Below are 15,018 nucleotides of genomic sequence, written 5' to 3'. Positions count from 1 at the left end.
TATTCGTTGACGACCGGCAAGGCAGGTGGGGTTTGAAAGGAGAAGATAAAGTTGCCTGCCCCTTTCTGAAATTGTTTTGGTATTGGACCTCTTCGAGTGGAGGCGTTCGAAGGGAGCTGTGTTAAATGGGTTGAATAAATAATACTTCCCTTTCCGGCCATGCGAGCACCACCCACCACAATCACCAACTGCCAACGTCGTGGAAGTGGAAGTGACAACGATGTTATTCATTCACTTCAAGCATATACAACACCCCTTCTCTCCTTGATCACATTCTCGTCACCTCTTCCCATTTTCTCTCAGGCCTCGCATATATCCACACTCGTTCAAAATGGTGAGTTGCGCGTCTCCACCTCCATCTCAGTGAGATCAAAGTCTCATCTATACTTACCTTTGTCTGGACTCTACCATCAACAGGCCGACGTTAAGAGACCCACTTCTCCCGGTGCCGCCGGCGCTTCATCCGCTTTCGCCGTCACTCGACCTCATGGAGCTAATGCTGTTAGGTGAGCTAGAAGTTGCGCGTTACGCTATCATGAATGCTTATCATTGCCACGACTCTTCTCCTTCCCCTCCTCTTCTTCGTCTTTGCAAACTCGTGCACTTTCGTCACTTTAACCTCTCGACTATATAACCACGCGACGCGATTTGCGCATCGACAGACGAAGAGCACCCGCCGCTGCTCGACCTTCTTCCACTCGATCTGCAGGTGCCGGTGGGTCTAGCAACACCATGTTGAAGCTCTACACCGATTCAGGAGAGGCCGGTCTTAAAGTGTAAGTAGTGTGGGGTTCCGTTTTACCTTTGGTCTTCACTCGCCGCATTCGTTCGTTCGTTGTTTGTCCAACGTCACATACACTTGTGGATGGATGTGAATGGACGACAGTCTTTGACTTGGGCTTGGAGCGTACACAATTCTCTTGTTTGCCACGTCGCGTCATACCTCCCTATTCTCAAAGAAGCATAGCTGACTCCTTCCTTTTTACACGCACATAGCGACCCCTTCGTCGTCATTGTCCTCTCACTCTCTTTCATCGCTTCCATCTTCTTCCTCCACATCGCCGCCAAGGTCGTTCGAGCACTTACAAAGTAAGCTGGATTAGAAGAAGGAGCGTTCTGAGGGCACATAGGGATATATGGATATGCAATATGATTGTATTTGAAAGTGCTGGCCTTTTCGTTACAGACCAAAACAACTCGAACTATTCACGGGGACAGAAGCGCCGAAAGAGATCGTCTGATCTTGTCGAAGGTCGCGATTTTGGACAGATCGCGTTGTGACTCGGATCTGACCCATCATCAAAGTCGTGCATATAACTCATCATAAACAGACCTCAGTCCTGGACCGATTGATCCACATATGGTCATCCATCTACCGTCCGTGCCCGAAAAACCTAAAACACATCTTCTGCCATTGGACAGTCTACCGTATTATGTTCGTTACTCTGTGATGTTCAAAAACCAATCGGTCATCAGCATTTATTCCTCTACATCTTGCGATCCTTTGTCGGATCGGCGTTTGACTCACCTCGCAATCCGCACACCATTTCCCACTTCCGACTTTCCCATCACCCATCATGTTCCCCGCAAAGACGGGACACGCATCCAAATCATGTGGTCCTTCACACAGCTCGCACCTATCATCATTCTCCTCTGCTCCCGTAGCAGTACTTGATGATCGACTATGCGATGACACCGAGAAAGTATCTGTTGTGGAGGAACGAGGCGGAGCATCGTTTTCGTGATGTGAGGAGGAGGAGGCTTTTCGGTATCTTTCGACTTCCCGCTCGAGAGTCTGAGCACGCGTTTCGAGCTCGTCTTCTCGATAGATCTTGGCTTCGATAAGTGATTCGAGTTCGGCGACTTCGCGATTTAGCTATGCGAATGAAACACGGACAGGTCAGCTTAGCCGTACCGACGGACGTGACGGATGTTGCCAGCTTACCTCTTTAATAGAAGCCTTGGCTTCCAAAAGCTCTTTCTGATCAGCATGGGATGTCGTGCTCGCACCAGCTCCATCGCCAGATGTCTCTTCCAGCAATTTGATCTCCTACAATCTTCCGCGTTAGTACATTCGTTGTATACGCAAAAAGGTCCACAACGACTGACCTCTTTCAAAAGCCCAACTTCCTCTTTCAAGCTCTCGCATTGCTCTTTCAGCTCTGCGTTTTCGGCCGAAAGTTCCTGGATGATATGCTGGAACCCTCTCAACTTCTTGTCCGCATCTTCAAGTGATCCAGTCGACAATCTAGGTCGGCGAGACTGGTCCGAAGGAGTATCACGAGGAAGGCCATTCTCGGCACTAGATACAGCAGCTGCGGTCTGTTTGAGCTAGGAGGGTCGGGACAATCAGCTGGTGTGTCAAGTCAGGAGGGCGCAGACAAAGCTCACAGTGACGATCTCCGCCTCGAGGGAAGTGATCTTAGCTTCAAGTTCGGAGATCTGAGCCTTGGCGTTGGTAACAGCTTGTTTCTCTTCGGCTGTAGCTGCAGTCGCTTGTCTCTCAGCCTCGACAGCAGAAGCAAGCTTGCTCTTGAGATCGGCGACTTGGTCCTGAGCAGCCGCAAGTGACTTCTCGGTAGCTGCGGCGGTCTGTAGTGCTGTGCGCATACTAGCCGCGTCCTTTTGACCCAAAAATCGTATCAGCACCGCACGCGTGTATGATAAGATTAGCAAGATCCGTCAACTCACGGCAGCTTCCGCTCTCAGACTCTCGATCTCAGCTCTGGCTCCTTCCAATGCCGCTTGGTTCTCCTTCAAAGCTCCATCCAGCTCTCCAGCTCGAGATTTGGCACCGGCCGCTTGTCCATTCAACTTCTTGATCTCATCCTTGAGGGTTGTCACCTGCTCAACGACCACCTTCTCAGCATCCTTGGCCCTTGTCAACTTGTTCTTCCAACCTTCCGCATCGGTATCGGCTTGTGCTCGAAGTTCGTCCACCTCTTCTTCCAAGTGTTGGACCTTGTTCTGCAGATGTTTGACTTGCGCATTGAGTGTCTCGTTATCGATCTCGGCGGCAGTGGCAGCTTCTCGTTGTCGCGTGGAAGGTGAGGGCGGAAGCAGAGCTTTCTCGTTTTCTTCTCGAGCTTTCTGGAGCTTCTCGTCGAGTGAACGGTTCTTATCTTCCAGTTCTCGCACCCGTTCTTCCAACTCGTACTGCTTGGCTTCGTTGAGAGAGATCATTTGCTAGTAGTGGCCATTATCAGCTTGTGGCCATTGACTCAGTTAGCGCGCTGTGGCCAACTCACCTGACCCGCATTTGTCAATTCATCCACCAATGCTTTCATCTCCGCAGCTTCTGCTTCTGCTGCTTCGGCTCTCTCGGAGATCTTCTGCACTTCCATCTTCTTCGCCTCCATTCCGGCAGCCAACTCCCCTTCCGCTCTCTCGCTGGCCAGCTTCAACTCTTTCTTCAGATCTGCCAGCTCCTTCTCCTTGGCTGCTAAATCTTCCTGAGCTTTTGCTTGAGCGGTCTGGAGCTCTTCGGCAAGTTTCGAGGCGTCGCTGGCATCTGCTTCGGTAGCAGACAGTTGAGATCGGAGGGTATCAAACTCGACCTGAGCCTTCTCTGCCTCTAGCCGGAGGCTTTCCAACTCATCATTGCCTATCTCAGGTGCTCGTTTGATGTCCTCTTCCAGCTCTGCATTGCGTCTCTTCAGTTCCCTGATCTCCTCTTCGAGCGTTTCCATCTGTCGTGCGGCTACCACCCTGTTGATATTGCTCGGACTCGGCGGCGGTGGCATCATCTCGTGCATGTTGCTTGCTCTAGGTCCTCGAGCTTTCGGTGTTGCTAGTGAGCCGCCCATACTTTGTCGTCCTGATCTGACCGGTGTGACGCCATTCATGGATATTCTCGATGGTTTGGGTGTTGTCGTCGTACTTGCTCCCAAAGCACCCTTGACAGACGCATTGAGAGTACCGGCTCTGGCGTTATCGAGCTGCTTCGCCGTCATACCGATATATCGACTCGCCCTGGATCCCGCTGTGATCTTACTATCCAGTCCGGCGTTGGCAACAGTACTCGTTCCAAGAGCGGTGCGTGTGGGCAACGCGTCGGCATCGTCTCCGAGCATACTCGGTCGACCTCTGACTGAACTTGATACGGATCGAGTCGTCCGGGCAGGAGTCGTGGTAGTTGGTCGCACACGATCGAGAGAAGGTGTTGCTCTGCCAGAGGGAGTCGCTCGACCGCTGAGTGTGTAGCCGCCTGCTGAGGAAGCGAGTGATCGATGTGAAGAGGCGACAGAGGATGGTCGGGATGTTCCCGTGGTAGGCTGAGAGAGCTTGGTAGCGATGACGAAAATCCCACACGCGGGCGGACATGTGAAGTACGATACGCTGCGACAAGGATCAGCATACGTAGTTGAAAGTCATGAGAATCGAGACTTTTGTCATCGCAATGACACTCACCCGTCCACTGTCCCATCATTCTTTCCCTTTCCAGCGAATCCACCTTCCAACTCCACTCCAGCCCAGACACCTTCCTTGAACTGAGTTGGTCCCAAGAATCTCAAAACTCCTTCATATCCCATACTATTTATCCTAACCCTCTCTCCCACGACCGGCACCCATTTTGACGAAGCTGATTCATGAGCATTTGAGGCCCTTGATTCTGGTCTTCTCGCATATGGTGTAGTGGAGGTGGTCGACGAAGCCATAGAAGTCCGACGAGGCGTGAAGGGCGCATTAGTCGAGGCTGATAAAGACGGTCGACCGATCCCAGTTCTCGAAACACTTCGCGACGCGGCTGAAGGAGTCGTCGGCGCTCCCAGACCTAGACCCGAGGGAGTCTTGGGTCTTAGACCGGGTGTTCGGGGTGCTCCCAAACCGGAAGAAGGAGCAGTGAGATGAGAGCTGGATGAAGCTAGTTGGGTGGGTGTATCAGGATCGTCGCTTCTTGCGATGCCATTCTCCTTGCTTCTCAAGCTGCTGGGTGGTCGAGAGCGGAGCACTTCCTGTAATGCTCGGTCCATCGTGTCGTCAGGCGTAGAGACAGACGGGACATGGCCTGGTCCAAGGGATGATCGAGGTCGACGCTGTGTAGGTGTGGGAATGCCAGTCGTGGGCGTTGAACGACCAGGTGTAGACAGGGTAGGAAGGCGTGACATAATGGGATGAGTCTGCTGAATTGTCTATGGTGGGCGATGCAGAACGTATGCTATCTCTAGTATCTGTGGATTCGAGTCAGTTTTGAATGTAGCCTGTAGGTGGATACACGTCGCTAAATGAAGCAGAAGTTGACATAAAACACGCACTCGCTCAGCTCGGACCGTTCGGCGAAAACAGCTAAAAGCACGACTTCGGTATTCCTGTTCTCAGTCACGTCGTCGTTCTCTCCAAGTCGTTTGTTGTCGGTGTCGAATTGCTCTTGTTTGATCTTGGTGTCGAGCTCGAATGCGTGACAAGCGAAAGTTGATTGCGGTCAATAGTGAGATTGATGATTGTTGACAGCTCTCTGATCAACACTTCTCGTCCAACGCGAGGAGTCTGTTACCCACGTGGCAAATACCAGATCTGAATGTGGCACTTTGCCAGGAAGGATTGACGACTCTTCTTTCCCATCTTTCTTTTGATCAACTTTATCATTGCGGATAGGGGGGTGAGACATACATGACAAGCTTAAAGTTGTGCGAGTGGACAGAATCCCCCAATACCCTGTACATATGTATATATATTTGACCCCTATCATTCAATTTGGATTATGGTTTTGGTAGACCTATGATGTAATTCTGCAGTCGGGTGCGGAAAGGGCAGTCAGTTGTCTGTGGCAACGAAAGAATGGCAAACATATATTAGTACACTGTCACGCACTTGCATGCATCGTTGCATTACATCCACCTCATCAACACCATTATCTGCCATCCAGTCACTTGCATATGCCTTACAAACTGATTTCTCCACAAACACAACATGTCGTCCAACTGCTACGGCGAAATCCACATTGATAACTACAATTATCGTGACAAGGACGAACTTGACACACCCCTACGAAATGATAAACCAGAATTCGTATTTCCTCGTTCGATCCGCATTGGCGAGAACGTCAAAGCCAACCAGATGGCGTTCACCAATGCGCTCAACTACCTCTTGTCGTTCGCCTATCCGAACGAGATCAACGCCGACATCCACCACCACAATCCCGAAGAGATCGATCTCGGTGGCAACACAGTCAAGATTGATAGTGGCAAGAATGACAACGGCGACGGTGGCGGATCGTTTATCGCCCCGACCCACTATCCCATTCCGCAAGGGATAATGGGTACCGAAGGCTTCATGGCTACTTTCCGCGGTTTGTTCAATCGAGACCACGCCCCACACCGAAAAGTCGATGGAGCGACTGCATCAATACATCTCTGGGAAGAAGTCGATGTCCACGGAGTCGACAACGCTGACCACAATGAAAATGATCCAATTGTCAGGGATGGGTAAGTCGTCCATCCGATCCCCCATTACGTCCTGGGCTGACGGTTTCTCGATCGTTATGTAGGCATAGCAGCTCCGCCTACGAGTTTGAATCCGAATTCGAATTCGATCTTACCGTTCCCGAGGCGCAGCATGCAACGTCGGACTCGGGGAGCGCCGTCTTCGACTACGATGCTGATACCGAGTCGGACTCCGATTCCAACGATCCCGATGAATGCAACGTCCACACGTCGGTCGATTCGAGCGACACTGGGAACGGAAACGAGGATGATTCCCCTTTCCCGTTCAATTTCACTGCCGGTCTCACATTCACTACGTCGACCACGTCTTCGGGATCATCTATCACTACTCCCCCTGATGATGGTGACGCCCACGACAACTCGGATGAGGCAGCAGAAACAGATTCCGAAGAAGATGCGGCACAACCTGGAAACAAGTGGGATATCTTCTGTCGGGGCGGATGGGAAGATGATTCCGACGGTTTCGCCGACTCGGACTCGGACTCGGATGAGGACCACTATCACCATCACCATCATGATCAAGACGATGATCCGGATTCAGGATTCTTTGCTTCACGATGGTTAATCCAAATGGTCACTACCAACCCATTCGACACCGCGACCCCCGTGTCTTCAGCTACCTCAAGCCGACGCCTTCGAATCAAGGCGGTCCAATTCAATACCCCCGTCGAGGAGGACAACCGTCCTCATCTCCTCACCCACCTTTTTGGTCAAAGTGCGGATATCGAGGATTACGATCATAACCCGGTCCGAATCTGGTTGACTGACTTGGTCGATCGTCTTCCTCCTATTCCGGAAGAAGCGGAGGGTGGAGAGGGTACCGAGCAGGTTGTTGGCTATGCAAGGGAGTATGGTTTGGCGTAGTTGTGAGAATCAAGGACGATGATGTTGTAGCGATTAGTGCTATTTTGCCTGCTACGACAATTTTGATTCCTCTGTATTCTTGCTTAAATCTGTTTGCCTCGATGATAATAGGTCATCCGTATTAAGACGATGCTCATCATGCAAGTTGCACATTTCGTTTCACTATTACCAGGCGAATGGTCGAGCGGGATGAAACGAATCATGATACGATCCAGCTTTGTTTCATGCCGTCGTCGAATCTTCGGCAATTGAATAATCACGACGTCATAGGACAAACGGTTATTCACCACTTGATTTTGACATTTACGACCAAATAACTAATCTGAACACACATGCATTGCTTTTCTGCTTGAAAATTCCTCAGACAGACTGTTGATCAGATAAGCTTATAGTTCTCACGATGTCAAAGACGACAGCATCGACGATAAAGGGACGATGTAATTGTGGGAGGTACACAATCAGTATGCCAAAACCTGATCAGATGAACTTGTGTCGTGAGTCGCGTCGGATCTGTCTGGGACCTGTGATTGCGCAGCTGAGCTGATTTGCGATTCTTGTGAACAGACTGTGTGGATTGTAGAAGATGGTCTGGGGCAATGTATGTCCAATACTCCCCTTGGCTCGATGCCTATCATTCTTCCCTAGTCCGCGCACTTTGTATCTCTCACTGCTGGTTATGATGGCAAGTCAAGTCACATTGACTGATACTGGCCCAAAAACAGGTACTCAGCCCATCTTATTACCGATACATCAAATGTCACGTTGGAAGGTACGCCTGAACCTCGAACCCACAAAGTGGTAGGTATAAAAGGGATGGATATGGTCAGAGCATGGTGTGATGAGTGCGGATCGTAAGTTGGCTAAAGTCCCATATTCCACGACAAAACGTTGCTCCAGAGACTGACACATCGTGTAGAGGTCTTTGGATATCACCAGGTGGTGATCCGTCCAAACGATATTTCAAAGCAGGTACGTTCAACTCACTTGTAACCTTCACCGTTCTACTCAGCCTTGACTGATCTTCCTGATCAGGCCTCTTCAACCCTGGAGATCTGCCAAAACCGACTTTCGAGACGTTCACAAAAGACATGGAGAGTTGGGAGCAGACAGCAGAGAGTACTAAGCAGTTTGAAGAGAATCTGGATGGGCTGTGAGCTGTCAAGCCGGGCGGGGCACGTATGAAGTATCAACACAGCCTTGCTTGATACTTTGTAGATCAAGAAATAGGAGTAGAATTGACGATACTCAGTATGTCATGTCATGCTATGCGATATTTCGCTGTACAACGGATCCTTCTACACTCAAGGTTCGAATCTACAACTCCCTCTCTTCTGCGAAGATACAGTACAAAACCGTCTCACTAACCTCTCCCCAAGACCTGCTGCAAGAGTCCTACAACCCCTTCATCTTTCCACAACCCTTCTTCATCCTCCCCTTCCTCGACTTTCCCACTTCGTCGAGACCGCTCCCACCTGTCTTCTCCTGTATTGATCTCATTCCTATCGTCCTCATCATCATCTTCCTCTTCTTCTATCACACTTTCTTCTCTTAGCCCTGCGCCATTTGACGTGGGAGGGACCTTCGGTCTCAGGAGATGCGACGACTTTGCCCACGCCCTATCATAACTCTTACTTCTCTCTCGAAGCTTAGTCTCGTCCATCCCTCCTAGCCCTAGACCTCTCCCACCAGCATACGTCGAGCCTATCAGACCACCTTGTCCGTATCCTGGGACAGGAGAAGCCTGTCCTCTATCGCGTTGAATACCCACTAATCTATCCAAGAACAAAGAAGAGCTCGGATCGGTAGGTTGCCAGTCCGGATGTGTCGCTTTGAAATGCAAGAAAGACTTCTCCATCTTGTTCTCGTTCGCTCTCCAATCCCGATTGGCTCTAGGGGAGCGAAGCAGAGCGTTTGGATTCCTTGGAGATCGAAGCAAGTCATTAGCTTGACCTGTCGCATTGGCGTTAGCGGTAGGATTCGTGGTGGTATCGCCGTGACGTCGGAAATCAAACACCGCGAACGAGCAGACATAGCCCACACCGTCGACGTGGACACTGAATTCCCGAAAGAAGTCGATGATCGCTCCGGCACAGGGCGGCAACGAGAAAAAGAGTATGAACGGAGTCAGAATGACAGATAGGAGTTCGGTGAAGAAGATGTTGATCTTCAGCGCGAAAAGGGTTCCGAACTCCTGATGGACCTGAGAACGATATGTCAGCTACTGATGGCAATGCGGACTACAATAGCACACCTACCTTTTGACTATGAAGCTTTCCCCGCCATTCAACTGGTAGGTAATGAGTCCACCTGACCACCTCCCTCAAGCTCGCCTCAGGATCAAACACCATATTCTCCTCTGGGACCATGCCCCGGGCCATAGCCAATACCGAACCGAAAACACCGAGGTAGAACAAGACAGTACGGTGAGGCGTAATCTCGAAATGTAGGAAGAGGTCTGGATCGATGAGTGACGCAACGAGGAGAACTGCAGCGAAAGAGCCGGCGACGAATGCCACAAATCTGTGATATGTCAGCTTAACCATACGTTCATGGATACGAGAGAAGGTTTTGGGAAGTTCACCTCATTACAAGTGCAGTCCGTTCTTTGGGGAATTGGTCGATGTACTCCTTGGCGATGGGATAGCTCCTATCGAGCCTTCTCTCGAAGAGATGCGGTAATTCATTGAACTCGCGGAACTTCCATTGCGCATAAGGTGTGTACTGTCGACCACCAATGGAGGATGGATTCTTGTGGTATTCCTGCATGGCAGTCAGCATTGCTGCACTCCACCGGATATGTCAAACTCACTTCGAAATAGCGGAAGAACGAATACATCAACAGGTACAGAACGATGAAAGGCGCAAAGATGGCGTTGAGCACGCCCATGAAGATGAACCGTCGTCTAAGCCTGCATGTATTTATCAGCTTTGCCTTCGATCCGAGGACGAGATTCAAGCTTACCCTTCAACCAGATCCTTTCGCCTCCGTTCTCTCACAAACTCCTTCCTGACTTGACCTCTCCTATCAAACAAATACCCCATCAAGCAGAACCTCAGGTTCCATTCCAAAGCTTTGGTAAGTGTGTTCGCCCCGAAACTGATGTATTTCCGTTCTGCTGCTCGATTGTGCGAAGGAAGCGCAGATTGAGTAGGCGGAGCGAGAAGCGTGGATGGTATCAGGTGCTTGAGGGAGTGTGGGACCGGGAGTCGTACTCGTAAATCAAGGAGATCCTTGTTGAAGAGAGCGATAAGGTAGTTCTCTTGTCGCAAAATACGACTGATATGTAGTCAGCTATGTGTGACCATGACATGAGGACCCAAAATAGCTTACTTGGCCACATCATGAGCATCGAGCTTCTTCACTGTCCCTTTGTCGGCATCATCGCCCACCATGTCTGCCAGAGCACCAGCTTGGCCATTTGATAACGACGTGACAGCGTTATGTTTCCGTATCTCGCCGACAAGTCGAACAATCTCTGGCCATGGAAGGGTCTGGATGTCGGCCTAGAAAGTCACGTAAAGTAGGTTAGCTATAACTCGCATTAGCAGAGCATTGATGGACTGACATCGGGTATACCGAGCAGATGGGTGTAGAAACGATACATGTCCAGTAGTCGAGGCAGAGACATGATGAAGCTGAAAAGCTGGAAGATGTAGAATGCAGAAACGAAGATGATGAAGACGGTATGAGGGAAGGAACCACTGTACGTCAAGGGAGAGTCAGTGAAAGACCTTCGTTACGTCAAGAGCGCAGATACATACCGTGTGAGACACTGTCCTATCAGAACATCGTCCAGTCTTCCTACAGCGTTCGGACCGGAGGTGGATGAGGTAAGTTTGGTGTAGTCGATACATGAGGAGAGAAAGGTTGAGAAGCCGATGACGAAGAAGGTGGTCCTGACCATCAGACACAATCAGCAGCAATCCACCATCGAAAGAGACTGCACTCACAAAAGATTCAACACCCTTGCTAAGGCTATGCAATATATGCCCTTCCCCTTGTAGTATTCGTACACCTTAACAGACTATCAGCCTTCTTGTCAAAGTAGCGATGTTTGAGCAGCTTACCTCTTGCAGGAAACCATCCAGATCCTCCACGTTCACCCATTTCCAGAGTGCCTTCTCATAATCGTTCAATCCGCTCTTCCCCGGTCCACCATGTCTAACACCTCCCAGTCCTGCGGACCTCCCTCTTCCTCGTCCTTCTGTTCCTTCTTCTTCCTCATCATCATCCTCGGCCTGCGCTGGAAGCGACTGATATCTCCTTCCACCTTTATCTCTTGCTTTTCCTTTACCCTTCGATGCCGGTGGAGGTACAGATGGGTCGAGATATCCTGGTCCGCTTACTAACCTCGGCGAAGGTGAAGGTGCTTTCTTTGAGCTTGAAGATGTCCTACGAGGTGGGGAGGGTCTACCTACAAGTGGTGGTTCGCGGAAAGTAGGTAATCGAATCGGAGCAGGTTGTTCTGGTGATGTAGAAGGGTCACGCGAACTGCCCGGAACGGATGATTCGGCTATTCCAGTACCGTCAAGACCTGAAGCATAGACTGAGATGGTTGAGGGTCCAGGACTCGTACTTCTGCTATCTGAAGTCGAGGAAGAGGATGGTCCCCCTCCACCTCCAGATACCGCTCGAAAGGGTCCCGAACCTGGTCGAGGTATCGAAGTAGCTGCGAAAGGTTGAGTTCGACTCCTACCACTTCCGCCAGGAAGCAAAGATGGCGGAGAGGTCGGTGTCCTATCACCTCCTCCGCCTCCTGCTGATGTAGCTGGTTCCGGCTGTTCACCAAACATGATTGATCTAGGAGGGGCTTCTTCGTCATCTGATGAGGTTGATGGAGTGGCAATCACATGAGTGGGTCTCCAATTAGTTGGTGTGGGAGTAGGTGACATCCTTTCTCGTCGCCCGGAGCCTGAACCATGACCGCTTCGCGTTGGCTCGGCATCAGCATCGTCATCGTCTTCGTTGTCGGCGGGACCACCTTGTAGTTCGCGAAGTAACATTGTCGATGGGCTGTCGGGATCTGGTCGTGCGGAACGAGCGACCGACGAATAAGGGTTGAGCAAGTTAAGCAGAGAATTATTCTGCGGCGGTGTGGATGGCGACATTGCTTATAAGGGAATCCTTAGATTGGTCAACTCATAGGAAGCTGAATCGAATCCATTTGTTGTTGTTGTTATTGTTGTTGAGATCAACGTCAACGCGAGGTGAGATGGACACAGTGACGCAACGTTATCAGCCAGCGCTCAAGTAACCGGTTCTGAATCAAAGTCAACCGTGGGAAACTAAAATGTTAGTAGCAGCGCGAGGACAACCACTTCCAAAATTACCGTTCCAACTTTCATTCACCTCCTATCTCGACACGACAACGTGTTTATATGCTCATACCTCGACTACGTTTATGGCTCAACACAATCATCACTAGAAATACACTAATTCGTACTATGGACGCCTCAGAATCATCCAAACGACCTAGGTCACCTACTCCCTCCAGTAGCGTCAAGCCTGATCCTATCAACTCTCCACCTAACAAGAAAGTCCACCTCGAACCCACCGCATCAGCACCCTCAGCCGTATCCATCTCCGACGTGAAACTCGAAATCCCCATCAACCCAGAAGAAGCCGTTTTCAACTCTGGAGAACTGGTTGCAGGTGTCAATGAGCCTGAGCAGAAAGGGAAAGGAAAGGATCAGTCGAACAGCGGTAAAGTTGGAAGAGGGAGGAGAAATCAGCCGGACAAGAGACCGCAGAGGGTATGGGAGCCTAGAAAGAAGGAGGAAGGTGCTGAGGATACGGAAGGAGATGGCACGAAGAGATTGCCAAAGAAGAGATGTGCTGTATTGCTTGGGTATGTGTCTTATGCTATTCCCATTTTTGCCAGCATAAAGCGATTTATGGCTGATGTGCTAACCTACATCGTCAGATACTGCGGTACCGGATATTCTGGTATGCAAATGTGAGTACATTCTTTATCACACCTTCCCGAGTCGTGACTGACCTCAACCGCGCACAGACAAACACACGGCGCCAAAACCATCGAAGGAGATCTATACGTCGCCCTCGCTAAAGCCGGCGCTATCTCAGCCGATAATGCGACAGACCACCGAAAGGTCGATGTTCAACGAGCAGCGCGAACTGATGCAGGTGTTCACGCCGCTGGAAATGCATTCTCGCTCAAGATGATCCAGGAGCCACCTATTCCTGATGAGTTTAAGAACTTGACGGAATACGTGAATTCGTTTTTGCCGGATCAGATTAGGATGTGGGGTTTTGTCAGGACTGTCAAGTCATTCAGTGCAAGAACGTGAGTACCGTTTCTTTGACTGTTCGGTGAGCTGATCGGACAGAGCACCTGCTGACGACGTTCGTCAACAGCGCTGCTGATTCACGTATTTACGAATACCTCCTCCCGTCATACTGTCTCCTGCCACCAGCCAAAGACGACCCTCTGTCCAAGCGTCTCGACGAATCATCACCAGGCTGGCGGGACGCTCTTGGACCTGCTGCAGAATTCGCCGACGCCGCGCCGCCGATGGTGCAAGATGAGGAGACCGGAGAAGCTATCGAGCCTAGGAACAGAGGAGAGTTCGAGCGCAGAAGAGGATGGAGGGTTGACGAAGGTACGATGAAGAGGTTTAGAGATTTGATCGCGCAGTACAAAGGGACACAGTGAGTATCTCTCACCTCGACGGCTTCGTCACAGCAACATAGCTAATCTCGAGCAAACAGTAACTTCCACAACTATACAGTCGGAAAGCCCTTCAACGACAGGACGGTGAAGCGATATATGATTAGACTGGAAGTGAAGGATCCTCAAGTTTACGGAGAGATCGAGTGGATTTCGGTGCAAATCCACGGACAGAGTTTCATGCTGCATCAGATCGTAAGCTACTTCGGTCATGTCGTATCGTATCATAGAGCGATGCAGCTGACGCCACCTTCATCTGACTGTAGCGAAAAATGATCTCAATGGCGATGCTTGCGTGTCGAACGGGTTCTCCACCCTCACTCCTGCCTGAGACTTTCGGTAAGTCTCACTGTGGTTTCGGTATTCGACTTAGGCTAACATGGCATCCACAGGTCCCAAGCGTATCCATATCCCTAAAGCTCCTCCTCTCGGTCTTCTGCTCGAAGCTCCCCAATTCGGCGTATACAACGACAGGATCACTCAAAAGCTCAATGGATTGACCGATGATCGGGATCCGGTCGACTTTGGGCTATACGCAGAGCAGATGCACGCGTTCAAGGTCAAGTGGATCTATGAGAAGCTGAGGCAGGAAGAGCTGGAACATCACGTGTAGGTACCAGTTCTGATCACGCACCAGGGTGGATTCGAGCTGACATGTGCCCTTTGATTAGATTCCACAAGTGGATGAGACAGATGGACTGTTCGACCAGCAGTGGTCTGGCATTCTTAAAGTAAGCTTGCAGGCCTTTGACATCGACATCACGGTCTAAGCTGATATGTTTCTTGTAGTACGCAAGGTATCATACCCCCTGAAGCAGATCTGTCAAAACGCGCCGTCGAGGCAAGAAGAGCTGCGAAAGATGGAGAAGAAGGAAAGAAGGACTCGGTGGATGATGAGGTGGATAGTGACGACGAGGAAGTTGATCAGGATGCATTGAGGAAGGGCGAGCTTGAGGGGTAGGTATCAAGCTTGATGTAATTACATATACGCTTATGTATGCATACATGGTATCTTGTCAAAA

General features: G+C 50.4%; 6 protein-coding genes across 6 annotated transcripts; 4 read left to right on the top strand and 2 right to left on the bottom strand.

Annotated features, from left to right (window-relative positions):
- Positions 1–331: 331 nt before the first annotated feature.
- CI109_103276 (uncharacterized protein) lies at positions 332–1,093 on the top strand (the record flags this gene model as incomplete). The annotated part of the gene is made up of 4 exons (XM_032007175.2): positions 332–334; positions 418–506; positions 663–776; positions 997–1,093. 4 exons carry the CDS (start codon positions 332–334, stop codon positions 1,091–1,093), a joined length of 303 nt encoding a protein of 100 aa, XP_031858529.2.
- Positions 1,094–1,394: 301 nt separating this feature from the next.
- Positions 1,395–5,108, bottom strand: CI109_103275 (uncharacterized protein; the record flags this gene model as incomplete). The annotated part of the gene is made up of 8 exons (XM_065967266.1): positions 1,395–1,445; positions 1,529–1,876; positions 1,946–2,050; positions 2,110–2,331; positions 2,392–2,622; positions 2,692–3,186; positions 3,249–4,338; positions 4,411–5,108. The coding sequence occupies 8 exons, from the start codon at positions 5,106–5,108 to the stop codon at positions 1,395–1,397; spliced, it is 3,240 nt and encodes a 1,079-aa protein (XP_065823338.1).
- Positions 5,109–5,910: 802 nt separating this feature from the next.
- On the top strand, positions 5,911–7,307 carry CI109_103274 (uncharacterized protein; the record flags this gene model as incomplete). The annotated part of the gene is made up of 2 exons (XM_032007177.1): positions 5,911–6,425; positions 6,488–7,307. The coding sequence occupies 2 exons, from the start codon at positions 5,911–5,913 to the stop codon at positions 7,305–7,307; spliced, it is 1,335 nt and encodes a 444-aa protein (XP_031858531.1).
- Positions 7,308–7,707: 400 nt separating this feature from the next.
- On the top strand, positions 7,708–8,461 carry CI109_103273 (uncharacterized protein; the record flags this gene model as incomplete). The annotated part of the gene is made up of 5 exons (XM_032007178.1): positions 7,708–7,801; positions 7,872–7,905; positions 8,030–8,158; positions 8,224–8,276; positions 8,340–8,461. The coding sequence occupies 5 exons, from the start codon at positions 7,708–7,710 to the stop codon at positions 8,459–8,461; spliced, it is 432 nt and encodes a 143-aa protein (XP_031858532.1).
- Positions 8,462–8,667: 206 nt separating this feature from the next.
- On the bottom strand, positions 8,668–12,416 carry CI109_103272 (uncharacterized protein; the record flags this gene model as incomplete). Its single annotated transcript, XM_032007179.2, has 10 exons — positions 8,668–9,507; positions 9,563–9,827; positions 9,889–10,067; positions 10,117–10,216; positions 10,270–10,584; positions 10,639–10,811; positions 10,874–11,009; positions 11,070–11,204; positions 11,259–11,323; positions 11,376–12,416. 10 exons carry the CDS (start codon positions 12,414–12,416, stop codon positions 8,668–8,670), a joined length of 3,249 nt encoding a protein of 1,082 aa, XP_031858533.2.
- Positions 12,417–12,686: 270 nt separating this feature from the next.
- CI109_103271 (tRNA pseudouridine(38-40) synthase) lies at positions 12,687–14,957 on the top strand (the record flags this gene model as incomplete). The annotated part of the gene is made up of 9 exons (XM_032007180.2): positions 12,687–13,156; positions 13,232–13,264; positions 13,322–13,612; positions 13,684–13,977; positions 14,038–14,191; positions 14,263–14,335; positions 14,389–14,605; positions 14,668–14,727; positions 14,786–14,957. 9 exons carry the CDS (start codon positions 12,687–12,689, stop codon positions 14,955–14,957), a joined length of 1,764 nt encoding a protein of 587 aa, XP_031858534.2.
- Between the last annotated feature and the right edge of the window lie 61 nt (positions 14,958–15,018).

Source organism: Kwoniella shandongensis, chromosome 5 (assembly GCF_008629635.2).
Source record: "Kwoniella shandongensis chromosome 5, complete sequence".
Classification (NCBI taxonomy): Eukaryota; Fungi; Basidiomycota; class Tremellomycetes; order Tremellales; family Cryptococcaceae; genus Kwoniella; species Kwoniella shandongensis.
This window is presented reverse-complemented; position numbering and strand designations above follow the sequence as displayed.